At 33.3% G+C, this 12,090-nt stretch overlaps 1 protein-coding gene across 1 annotated transcript in view; it reads right to left on the reverse strand.

Moving 5' to 3' along the window:
• Window positions 1-12,090, reverse strand: part of LOC100376433 (chromosome-associated kinesin KIF4-like) — a 30,254-nt gene that overhangs the window by 4,550 nt on the left and 13,614 nt on the right. The window contains 15 exon segments of the mRNA XM_085497956.1: window positions 1,017-1,112; window positions 1,489-1,566; window positions 2,291-2,389; window positions 3,290-3,460; window positions 4,132-4,211; window positions 6,052-6,101; window positions 6,728-6,843; window positions 7,047-7,187; window positions 7,471-7,587; window positions 7,959-8,042; window positions 8,416-8,526; window positions 9,125-9,269; window positions 10,200-10,303; window positions 11,383-11,604; window positions 11,915-12,082. Of these exon segments, the coding sequence (XP_085354082.1) occupies window positions 1,017-1,112; window positions 1,489-1,566; window positions 2,291-2,389; window positions 3,290-3,460; window positions 4,132-4,211; window positions 6,052-6,101; window positions 6,728-6,843; window positions 7,047-7,187; window positions 7,471-7,587; window positions 7,959-8,042; window positions 8,416-8,526; window positions 9,125-9,269; window positions 10,200-10,303; window positions 11,383-11,604; window positions 11,915-12,082 (1,782 nt within the window).

Below are 12,090 nucleotides of genomic sequence, written 5' to 3' on the forward strand. Positions count from 1 at the left end.
TTACTGAATTATAATGGTTGTTCAACTCTGACCTTTAGTGAATAAAAGTTAAATCATTTAATCTTATCTTATCTATTTTTTTTTACAATACGATTGTTAGATGCATTAAAATGTGTAGCGATAGGAATTTTTTTTTTTTATTACAGTAAAAATGAACAAACACTGTTATTATGGATATAAAATAATAAGATACTAACAATAACTTTATTACACAACCAAAATCAATCAGGGGGTTTAGTATGGTAAAAAATAACAAATAACAAAAGACTAAAATGATAAAACTAACTAAATAAAAGTAAAACATTAATAGATAAGATAATAAAGGCATCAAATCTCATACATTTCAATCAAATCTCTACTATAACTTGAACAGTATGTGAAACATTGTACAGTATTTAAAATAGATACCAAAATACACTTGTTACACTCTGATGCATGTATTTGGTGATCTCTACTTAGAGGAGAAATTATATGCATAAATCCTCTATGATTGAAACACGTTTCCTGGCCATAAGTTCACCTACCTCAGCACAAGTTTACAGTGAGCAAGCATTTATTCACACTCTACCATATCTCTGCTATCCTAAAACACTAAACATCACTTCCTAAGTATAATTAACTGCTGACTTGCATTGAAGCTTTATTTCACTTGAAATTAATTATCAAAACCATAGAAGCTACACATTCAGTATACAGAAACAGTCGACTTTCTAGTGTCAATATACAACGTGGAAGCTATGTGGCCTTTAACTTTGTGGCAACTATTACACAACGAAAACCTCCCAGAATACTGTCACCTGTACACTAGGCAATGTAATTTCACAAATACTACATCAAATGAAAATCAAACCAGAAAATGTTGTTGATTAATTGTCCTACTGACAACTTAATTTTAATATTTCTTCAATATGCAAAAAAAAACAATTAGCTTTTGGTAGTGTTCAAATTTTAACTGAGACGTATGCAAATAAGAGCTTAGTTGGCCACCTGTAATTTTCATGTCTAAAAAAAAATACCTTTACTGTTTTCATGTCAGATACGCTAGATTGGTCAGTTAACTCTGGCAAAAACGATAGCTTCCTGTCTTTTTGGTACTTGGCCACTGCCAATTGCTATTAAATTGAAAGACAATGCAATGTTAAGCACAACTCTTCCAAGCAGATTTTATCTCGAAAAATTTAACTTTGTGGCTTTTTTTGACAATGATGCTAAGAAATGAACATTATGATTCATGAACAAAATTTAGTAGTTCGGCATTCATGAGTTGTGTCTGCAAATGTAAGATTGCGACTGATTTTGATAATCAGAATACAAGTTTTCATCAGAACAACCTAAAATCCTGTTACGCATTAATGTTCTGCTTTCAGTGTACTGGCTATGTACGGTATAAATTTTGATTGGCTGTAATGAGTCTGCTTTGAATTATAGATCAATTGGAGTCATTGCAATGGTTGGATAATTAAATAATTGATAATATTTTAAGATTACCTTTTTAAGAAGTTCATTTTCAGCAGACACTTGTTGAAATTTTTCATGAATAGCATTTAATTCAGCTATCTGAGACTCCTGAAAGAACAATGGTTGAAGTAAAGTATTATATAATCAATGCTAAAATACATTTAAAGACAGTGCTTCTCAATTCAGACAATACACGAGATATTCAATTATACCCATTATTTGCTTTATGAAAAGCACATATATACACCAGAAAATGAATTTGTTCTTTACTGAATCAGTAAAATATTAATGATTTTGACAATAGAAACGCCTCTAATTTATATAAACACATGTGCAATTAGTAGAGTAAGTACAGAAACAGTAGAGTCTATATGTAAATTGTCTAGCTCATGGAGGCATTATACATGAATAAAAAATCCTGGGTTGGGGAAGGTTCACACTGGATTTACTCTTTATATTGCTGCACTGAGCACCTAATTTTATGAATAATCATAAACTTACAACGACCTGGTGGTACAAGTGATACCGTTATACTATATGCAGAAAATAAATTACACATGTAATTCTAAACAACATGGTCTCGTATTGTGGTTTTAAGTAATGTTCTATACCAGCATAGAGCAAAAAGGAGACTATGATTTTAGGAATATAGTAGAATTATTGGCAACATGGGGAGGGCCATTCCCACACACTGATTTGGTAAACTTTGGCGTCAAACATCAACAATTACCTAACACATAACTTGTGTTCAATATAGGTCTTGTAGAACAGATATACATACTGGTATAATGCTTTTTTTTTCATACAATGTGAATGTATAGAGTGTATATACCTGGAACTGTAGTCTTTCTTTCAAACTTCTCACTTCTGAATCGTCGGTATCTTGCAAAGTATTAGCATCCTGATTCAGTTCTTTCAACAAATACAAAACCTAAGGTACAAATCACAGCATCATAATTAGGAATTTCTCAATTCAAATTTCTTTAAAAGTGGTTGCAGCAAGTCTGTTCAATCATAGACCTTAGAAAATAAACTTATAAAGTAGGTTCACAGTTTTAGGGACCAAAGAATACGTTGGTTACTAGTGTTTGCTTTTCACAGTCGATGAAATAGTCTTCCATACTGTATTCGAATTAAAGAGGGGATTTTGCCACCTGCACATGCGGTAGACGAGCATAGTGTGGCGATGTTTTCAAACAAGCGTCTACTCATGAGCCTTTGCACCAGTGATGACCCCTCCGCTTTAAATGACATTTGTGAACATTGACTGAGAAAGAAAGTCAAGGAAATCACAAAGACCAAATTGAAACACTTAGGATTTGGGGGGAGGTTTAATGGAGTCTGTATATAAGCAACATCAGTCACACACATGTTCTGGGGTAGCTCTTTTGAATAACAAGAAATGAAAGAAGGTTCTCAAGTGGGTTCAAGTTTATTAAAGCGGGAGGGTTGTCTGTCACCTGCGCACACACGGGAATCGAGTCTCAAGCGACTATAACAACACACACTAAAAATGCAAAGGCTCATGGGTAGACGCTTGTTTGTAAACAATGACACGCTATGGCCATCTGACGCATGCGTAGGTGACGACTCTCTCGCTTTAAGATAATGTATTGTGTAGCATCAGACTGATAATTGCCACAGGTATGACATAAAAAAACTGTCAGCGTGAAATGTTCGTCATATTAACAACAGATGGATAACATGTACTAAATAGAAACATTCTTTAATGTACTGTTACATTTATTTATTTATTTATTTTCAACTCATTAACGGGATGAGAAAACGTGCATGCAGTTAACTTTAAGAAAAGCATAGACGGCAGCATTACCTTGTCTTCATTCATTTTTTGAAGCTCTGTTATTTCTTGCTGGTGTTGTAGTCTTATATTCTCCATATCGTCCTTCATTTCTTCTACTTCCTTTCGACACTCGTTCTGTGCGACCTTACTGTCAGTTAACTCTGCCTCCGTGAAAGTGTTTTGTACTTTTGACTCCACCAGCTGAAAATAAGCCGATTTGTTGTTATGCATGTCATTCATTGTAAAAACTACTCATGGGTTTAACTGTAGCACATGTACACTTGTGTTAAACTACATGGCTATAGTAGTAAGTGATATTTTTATTCATCAAGCACACAATAAATGCATATTTGGTATTTTGTTCATTTCTACATTAGACACACTTCTGCAGTTCAAACTGGCATTTGTCCAAGACAACCGCTTTTGTCATGGGGGCAACAAAATTTAAAAACTGGTTGCTTGGACAACCATGAAAATCACACTGACAGTTCAATGTAGCATTATCAAGGTACCTAACTTAGTCATAACAATTTTTGTGCAATTGATTGAAAAGCCATATGCCAAAAATCAATAGAAGTTTTTTTTAGTTCATAGGCTATAGTGAACAACTATGTTTTCATGTGGACAAGCCATTATTTGGCTTCTAAGAGTGATTACAATATTATACATTTACAGTTTTGGTGTTTATTTGCTCTGATGCACCTATCTGAAAATTTTGTATGTTATCTCCATGTGACAGATGGCTAAACAGACCACCAATACTGTAAAACCATTTATTTTCACTGACATTTTATTAATCACTATTTTGAGAATATTCACTGGATTTTAAGGCCATGATATACAGGGCAACTTTTTCTGCCAATAGTACTTACAGTATTTAAAAGCCACTTCAATCCACATTTGGCTTCTACTATGGAGCGTATATTAGACCATCGATGCTTACTCTTCTCCTCTGTAATGTCAAATAATTTGTAGAAACACATTTGACTAGATAGTGAATAACTTACACACTTCAAAATACCAGTCTACATTGGGTGACCATGTCTCATTGCAACCTTACAATGTACTGTACACAGATTGCTGATGAAAGCATTGGCTACCCAAACAAACAACTTTGAATAATTAATGTTCAACTTATAAAAATATAATATGTAGAAGATCTACTAAGAGTGTAGTAATTTTCATATGTTCTAAACATTTGGTGAGGAATATATGAAAATTACGACAAGAGTTTACTATCGTTTCATTCATTCTTTGAACGATTATGTTTAACTAAATATTGCTGCACTACAGCAAGCTATTATCAACATTGTCGGTAAATGTACAGCAATTGCTTCCAATGTTGTTGAAGTTGTTTTGCTACAATCAAGTTTGTTTTGATACATTCTCGACGCACCCAGACTTCTAGTCGCCGTCTTTGGACCCACAACGCATTTCAACTCGGACTGACAGTCATGGCGGAATATTTATTCAAAGTAGAATTTGTTTATTATCGGGATACAAGAATTATACCAATATATATATCACAAGTTTCATAGTGATAACTTGGATTACAACAGTTTTATCGACCGCCTCACTAGCGAGAGAGACACCATTTTTACGGCGAATGAACGCACTTCGCGTTCAAATTGATATTATAATTGATACTACACCTACATGCACACATTTCCAGTGTATAGACATACATGTATTCAGACACATACACTATGGTATTCTCTGTCGAAGGATGTGGTGGCCCTGAAAAGGGCCGTTTGGTTTTATGTCTCAGAGACAAGGCAAAGGTTAAAAATTATATCCACAAATTAGATATAGCCACAGTCGAAAGCAAACCGCTGACATACGCATGGTCCAATCCGAGTGAGAGCATCTGCAATGGCTAGTTCAGTGAAATTGCATGTGTACTCCTAGTTATCTTTCAGGTATATCTTTAAATAACAAAAACAAAGTTCACATACATTGAATTGATGACTATAGAGTGGTTGAAACAAAAGTTCAACCCCCTGTCCGCAACATGATGACTGTGAATGTGACACTGACTGCGTGATTGGACAGTGGAGCGGTGATTTGAAGTCTGGGTGCGTCGCAAATGTTGATAATAACTTGCTGTAGTGTAGCAATATTTAGTTAAACATAATCGTTCAAAGAATGACTGAAATGATAGTTATAAATCCGATATCACACAATCACGAATTTGAGATCATATTTAGCCTATGTATCTTTTTTGCAGCTTTTTAACGTCATACATTTTGTGAGTGTGTTAGAGGATTCTTTAGTGCGTTCTGTATTCATTTGAATATTGCAACACTGTTCCTTGAATGGAGTTTACCAAATTTATAGCCACGACTAAACAATTTTGCTGATTATGGGGGTAATCAATGTATTTACAGTTTTAGGGACACATTGGTAACATTTTACTAACTTTATAAGTAATTCTATTCAATGTATTTTTACATATTTTATAACAATTCGGTGATTGGTACATCGGGGAACTTATTTTGTGTGATGTCAAGTTGAGGTTGGGAGAATTGAAAATGCCAAAGTCTATATACATGTATGCAACTCACAGGTTATACAAAAATGAACACTAGGAATATATGAAAGTACAAATGGTATGTAGCAGAAACATATATAATTTACCACTTTCCAACAAGTAGTATTGCAAACAATTTCGAATTGAGTGCATTGATCAAACAGATCACAATACCCATTGGATATTGAGGGTAAAATTTCAAAAATATCTTATGGGTTGTATCACATGCAACAGGCATAATACATGGGATAAACAATATTACCTTGATCAGCATCCATAAGTTTTTCTTGTAAATCAGCAATCTGGGCACTTCTAAAATGACACAAGAATTAACAACATTTAAAGTGAGTTGCATTTAGTGTTCCATCAACGTACAGAACAAGATTAATTGTTAAACATTATTAAGCATATGAATAACATACACAGAAAAGCACTTTACCAAACAGAGTTACTTAATTATAGATGAAATTTACTGCTGAAGCAAAGGCCTTGTCAAATTATTTTAAGACAGATATAAATATGCCTGTTGCCATTCTAGTTTATTTATGCAAATAACTTGATGAATAATTAATCATTACACAATTACAGGCAGAATTATGCTTTCCACATCATGGCTTTGATTATGTGCCTTTATGAATATAGTATAGATATGAATTAGATTTTTAGGGAATTTTGTCCTGATTACTACTATGGAGTGAAATTACTACATTTCTGCTGATTTGTGGATCCACCAACATGCATGTCTGATTTCAAAGGATAAAACTTTGTGTATCAGCCAAATACAAAAGTAATTAAAAAAACGACATCCTGCATATTGACATCAGTGTCATCAACCCTCCTAAAATCATTAATGCAGTATTAATATCTAGAATAGTACTTTAAAATAGGTTTTAACTCAATGTGTGAATGAAAAAAAAAAATCAGCAGTAAAAACAAACCTTAGTTGCAGTTCATGCTTCAAAGCAAATATTTTTTGTTTCTTCTCTTCGTCTCCACAATCAGAAGATGAGAGACTATCATCACACACAAACGTGTCATTCATAGAAGCCCTTTTCTGTAATAATAAGACAAGTAGGTAAACAAAAATCAATTTAAAAACCACTGAAAATGACTGAAATAAAAGCATTTCTAATGCATAACATTATCAACACAGACATTGGGAAAAGGAGAGGGGGGGGCACATGCACATAATTTTGTTGGAATCTAGATCTAGGAGTTTTACTGAAATACAAGTATCATTTATAGTTGATTTTATACCTTGGCTGCTGGTTCATCTGTTGATTGTTCTAATTCACTGAGTTGTTGTGATAATGTCTTCCTATCTGCGAGTAACTCCTCTAAATGCCGCCGTGATTCTCCCATACACACAAGTACTTCTAATTCTCTACTGAGCCAATTCTACAACAAAATAAAGATTCTTAAAGTTGCTGTGAGACAAGTGGCCTTAAAGTTAACTGCATGCATGTTTTCTCATCCTGAATTATATATATTGTATACACAAGCATAACAATACAATTACGGTAGATGAGAATGTAGACCAAAGACTAAACCTGAATTCAATATTAATAAGTAACAAATCAGATGTAAAATTCATACTTTGATCTATAAACAGAAGAAGAAAACCAAAATGACATGTTCATTACAAACTATTGTAGGCCAATATATGAAGCAATATACTAACCCTGACTCTCTGTCCGGTTCCTTTCATGTCACTCTGGGCGAAGGATTCCTCTTTTTTATCAGTAGCAATCTTACGTTTATGTAAGGCCTCTTTTAGTCTTTTGTTTGCTGCCGATGCCTGAAATAAGAAGTCAAGAAATAAGCAAGAAAACAAATCTGAGTTGACCATCTCTTCATCTATCATGTCAGAGGTCTCTTGAAAACTTATCCTTATCACTTTTCTCCGTACGACTTAGACATGCAATGTATTATATTGAGTAATCACTAACTACATGCTAACATTTTATATACATGGTAGTTGTATTTTCTAACAGAAGTTGAATTAAATTAAATCCTTTTTATATTTTATACATTTGTATATATTTTTCTGTATTCTGAACAGAATGGATACACATTTATTTGTTTATGGTTATTGGTCAGTACTGCACATCATTATACAATGTAGCGGTGTTTTACCAGTACAGCACATCAATTAATTTTAATGCTCACCTCCTCAGCTTTTCGTCTCAGCATATTCTGTTGAAGTTGATTCTGTCGTTCAAGTTTGACGACTTCGTGTTGACGTTTACGATCCTGTAGAAAAAAAAAGATGGTATTTATAACAGTTCATTTTAACATTGTAGTTGCAGCATCAATCAAATGAATGTAAATATCAATAGGCTACAAGGATTGATTGAAAGTCTAAAAGAGCATTACATTTGTATGCTTTCACAATTCACACACAAAATTATTTTTGCTGTTACAGATTAATTAATATTAATTAATTTTGGTTTATGAACAACCTAAAACAAATGCTTTACTATAATAGCCAGTATTATGGTCTTGGTTTGACATTCAAATTATAATCTTTTATTATTTATTATTATTTACTTATTATTCAAAATATAATCAGTTCTATTTTTACCAGAAATATTTAGAATATGAAATAAACATGATATTTACAAACCTGTTGTTTCAGCTTCATTACTTCTCTATCTTTTTGTGTCTTGAATTGTTGGAATTTGGTTGTATCCTGCTTCATCTGTTTCATCAGCTTCACCCTGGTTTGCTTCATCACCTACATTAAATGGATACTCTGAACACCGACTGACCCAAAACCTACAGTCAGTCTGAATACTTGACATCAAATTGTAATCAGACATCTTCCAGTGTGAGTATTGTTTACAATCTCCCATGCGTTGAAATTTTGATCCCCCATCCCAAAAAAATTGTGAGATATAGGAAATCAAAAGTATTTTTTAAAATGATAGTAAAATCCTAGCATTATCAATTTGGACGCGACAAATCCACTGGCCAACACTGATATAGTTGATTGATTGATTTATTTATTGCTCTGCTCTACACTCTGCTCTACACTCTGCTCTACACTCTGCTCTGCTCTACATGTAATGTTCATTTGCATGCATGTGGCATTCATATTTTTTATATCATTAAATGTTAATAATGGTAAAATAAACATATTTTTTGGTGCACCAATTTGATGCACACCCTCATTTTCCATACACAAAAAGTTGTTTTGTTGTCAGACACTTTCAATCCATCTATAACCATTACCGCATGAATGTAGTTAAGAAGACTTGTAAACAGACATACCGAGTAGTATTACGTTTCAATACTTTAAATCTTGTATACATAAAACCAAAGTAAAAACTTACCTGAATTTCAGAATTTAATTTCTTAATTTTCTGATCACCCTGCTCTTTAAATTTTATCAGTTTGCTGTGCTCCGCTAATTTCTTCTTCAGTTTGCTCATTTCACCTTCTAGCTCCTGTAGTCTCCGCCTTCTCTGTTCACTTATCCTGAAAAAAATATACATATGAATATTTGCCCACACATAGGTATAAAGATGATTTGGGTTTGAAATGACAATGTATATTTATAAATTCTTCAAAACTGTTCTGAATATAAATACATATGCATAACAAAACTTTTATAATTTACTTGTATTGTGTCTTGTTTAACCATCTATAAGTGATTAACATACATGATGTCGGCATGTAAAGAGGACACCAATTTCTTCTGTCTAAGCATAGTACCAATTCGTTTGTTTAGTAAGGAGCATACTGCAGATACAGTAGTTATATACTCACAAATTAAAAAACCCAGAATTTATTCATTTTGCAAAAAATGGTAACCAAGGCAATATAAAAAGTGTAAAAAAAATGCAATTTTTCTTTAACATTGTGTTCTATGGAATTGTTCTAAAAATAGCAATTTTCAAGAAATATTAGGACACGTTTCTCAAAAAGCAAAACTGTAACACACAAAATAATGCTATTTCATCGTACCATGAGACATTAACTTCATGATTATACATAATAAACTAATAAACATTGTCATGCGATTTATTACCAATTTTGTCAAAAATTATGACTAGGCTTCTACCTTAAGAGCAAAATATGCACAAAGACAGTACAACGAGAGTATCAACAAACACCCAACCAATGCGACAGTGTACTGTCTGAGTGCATACTTAGCAGTATCCTCAAAATGTACATCTTTGTAGAAATCCATAAACCAAGCAAAATGGTAGAAACTTGTGGCACTTTCGCTATTGAATTTAGTTTTCAAACATCTCAGTCATATTGAAAATATCATTCTGTGTTTATAATTGCATTTCTTACTACGGTAGGATGCAGATATCGCGTGCAATAATGCAACATTATGGCACATTATAACTTATGGCAACATGTATAATAATACAATGTTTATTGACATAATATACATACTTGCTAACAACAGTGTTATTTTTCACTTCATGCAAGGCCTTGGCAAGTTCATCTTTCTCTTGCTGTAGTGATGTAATCTCACTTTCAAGTTGTTTCATAGTTTCCTACAAAGAAACAGACTTGGATGTTAGCAATACGTCAACATTCTTTTAATACTGATGGTCTGTCTGTAAGTGATGTGTACAACAGCAGGCTTGAAATCAACAGAGATACCTATATTATATAACATTATACATTTCCCCCCCCCCCCCCCCCCCACACACTTTTAGGAAAATGAAAAATTATTTCCGGGAAAAATAAAATTATTCATGTCACGCACTAGTAAACAAAACTGAAAATAATACGGCCACTATGGGTCATAATTTGAAACAAATGCATGATAATGTGTCACATGAATTATAATAGTTGTAAAGTTTAAATTTTTATTGCAATCTGTCAAGGCATCTCAGGAACGTAGTGCTGCAACACCATTCCTGAATACAACACAACTACCATCGTCAATTTGGTGGATTATAAACGATGATAATTATGTATGGAAAACAAGATTGGAATTTGAATAATCCAGAGTGACAGGTGAGTTGATATTCAGAGAGATTCTTTTTGTTTTCTCCTAAGGCCGGACTTTTATTATCCCTTATTTCGCGAACCTGCCAAATAAACATGAGCCGAAAGAGAAATAAAAATAACATTTTATTTCAGCATAACTTCTCGCGCCCGCCAACTTGTAAGCGCAAAAAATTGCTAAAAAAATATTATTTTTATCTTCATATTTTTACCGCCCGCCTCATACCAAATTCAAGTTGCATTTTCGTGGGAGTATCATGATCAAAGTCTTGCGCAGATGAGAAACAAGGTTATACATGGAATAAAATTTTATTTCATTTTTTCTCTCCGATCAATGATCTCACTTACAATTCTTTGAGAATCCTCAAAAAAATTGCTTTATAAAAACTCGAGAAACAAGGAATAAAAAAAGTTTGGCCTAATAGAACATGTTTTACAAAACAATTTCAGCATTAATTACACTGCCCATAGGTTCATAAATATGATTGTGTATATTTCACCTTCACTCAAAATCCTTACAAGTTAGTCTACAAGCATCTGAGGAGATGCTCATTACAGTTTTGCGTTTAATGTTTTCCAGTCCTCGACTGAATAGTGGATTATGTAATCTTCAACTTACCTCATACTGTACTTTCATGCTGGACATTTTTTCATCACTTTCACCCATAGCACTAGCAAGTTCTTGTTTCATGGCAAGTGCATTATTCAATTCTTGTAACTGGCGACCCATTTCTGCACGACGCAACAAAAGTTCCTTATCCAATGGTGTCGCATTTTCATCATCTTCCATGCCTTCAGCTGGCAGCATTAAATCATCATTACATACTTCACTCTCTTCCTCCTATAATAGTAAAAATACAAAGACTGACCAACTCCATTTTCACATATTAAGAACAAAAAGCCATTAATTTATCTACAATGTTGAGAAACTAATAGCAATCCAAGTAAGCTTGCAGTGAATTACAGAAGTTGACAAACAGTCAAGTATGAATTAAAGATACTAGCAGTCCAACACGTATATAGAATGAATAACACTGGCAAGCTCAAAAAATTCAAAGATCAGATGAAACAAAACAAAAGGTACTCCGATACTATAAACCAAGTTTTAATATACAGTGTCCTGGTTACTAGTCTGTTGAGTCATGGCTTACATCAAGTTCTAATATCATTTTCTGTATCTCTTTCACAGCTTTCAGTTTCTCCAGTATGTTTTCGTTTTCAGTCTCATTTCCTAATGAATTCAATACTTCTAGATTCGGTGCTACATGCTCTTTGATCTCATCCAATCTCTGTTTTAATTTGTCTCTTGACATTTCAGCCTGGAAAT

Source organism: Saccoglossus kowalevskii, chromosome 4 (genome assembly GCF_978046115.1).
Source record: "Saccoglossus kowalevskii chromosome 4, keSacKowa6.1, whole genome shotgun sequence".
Lineage (NCBI taxonomy): Eukaryota > Metazoa > Hemichordata > Enteropneusta > Harrimaniidae > Saccoglossus > Saccoglossus kowalevskii.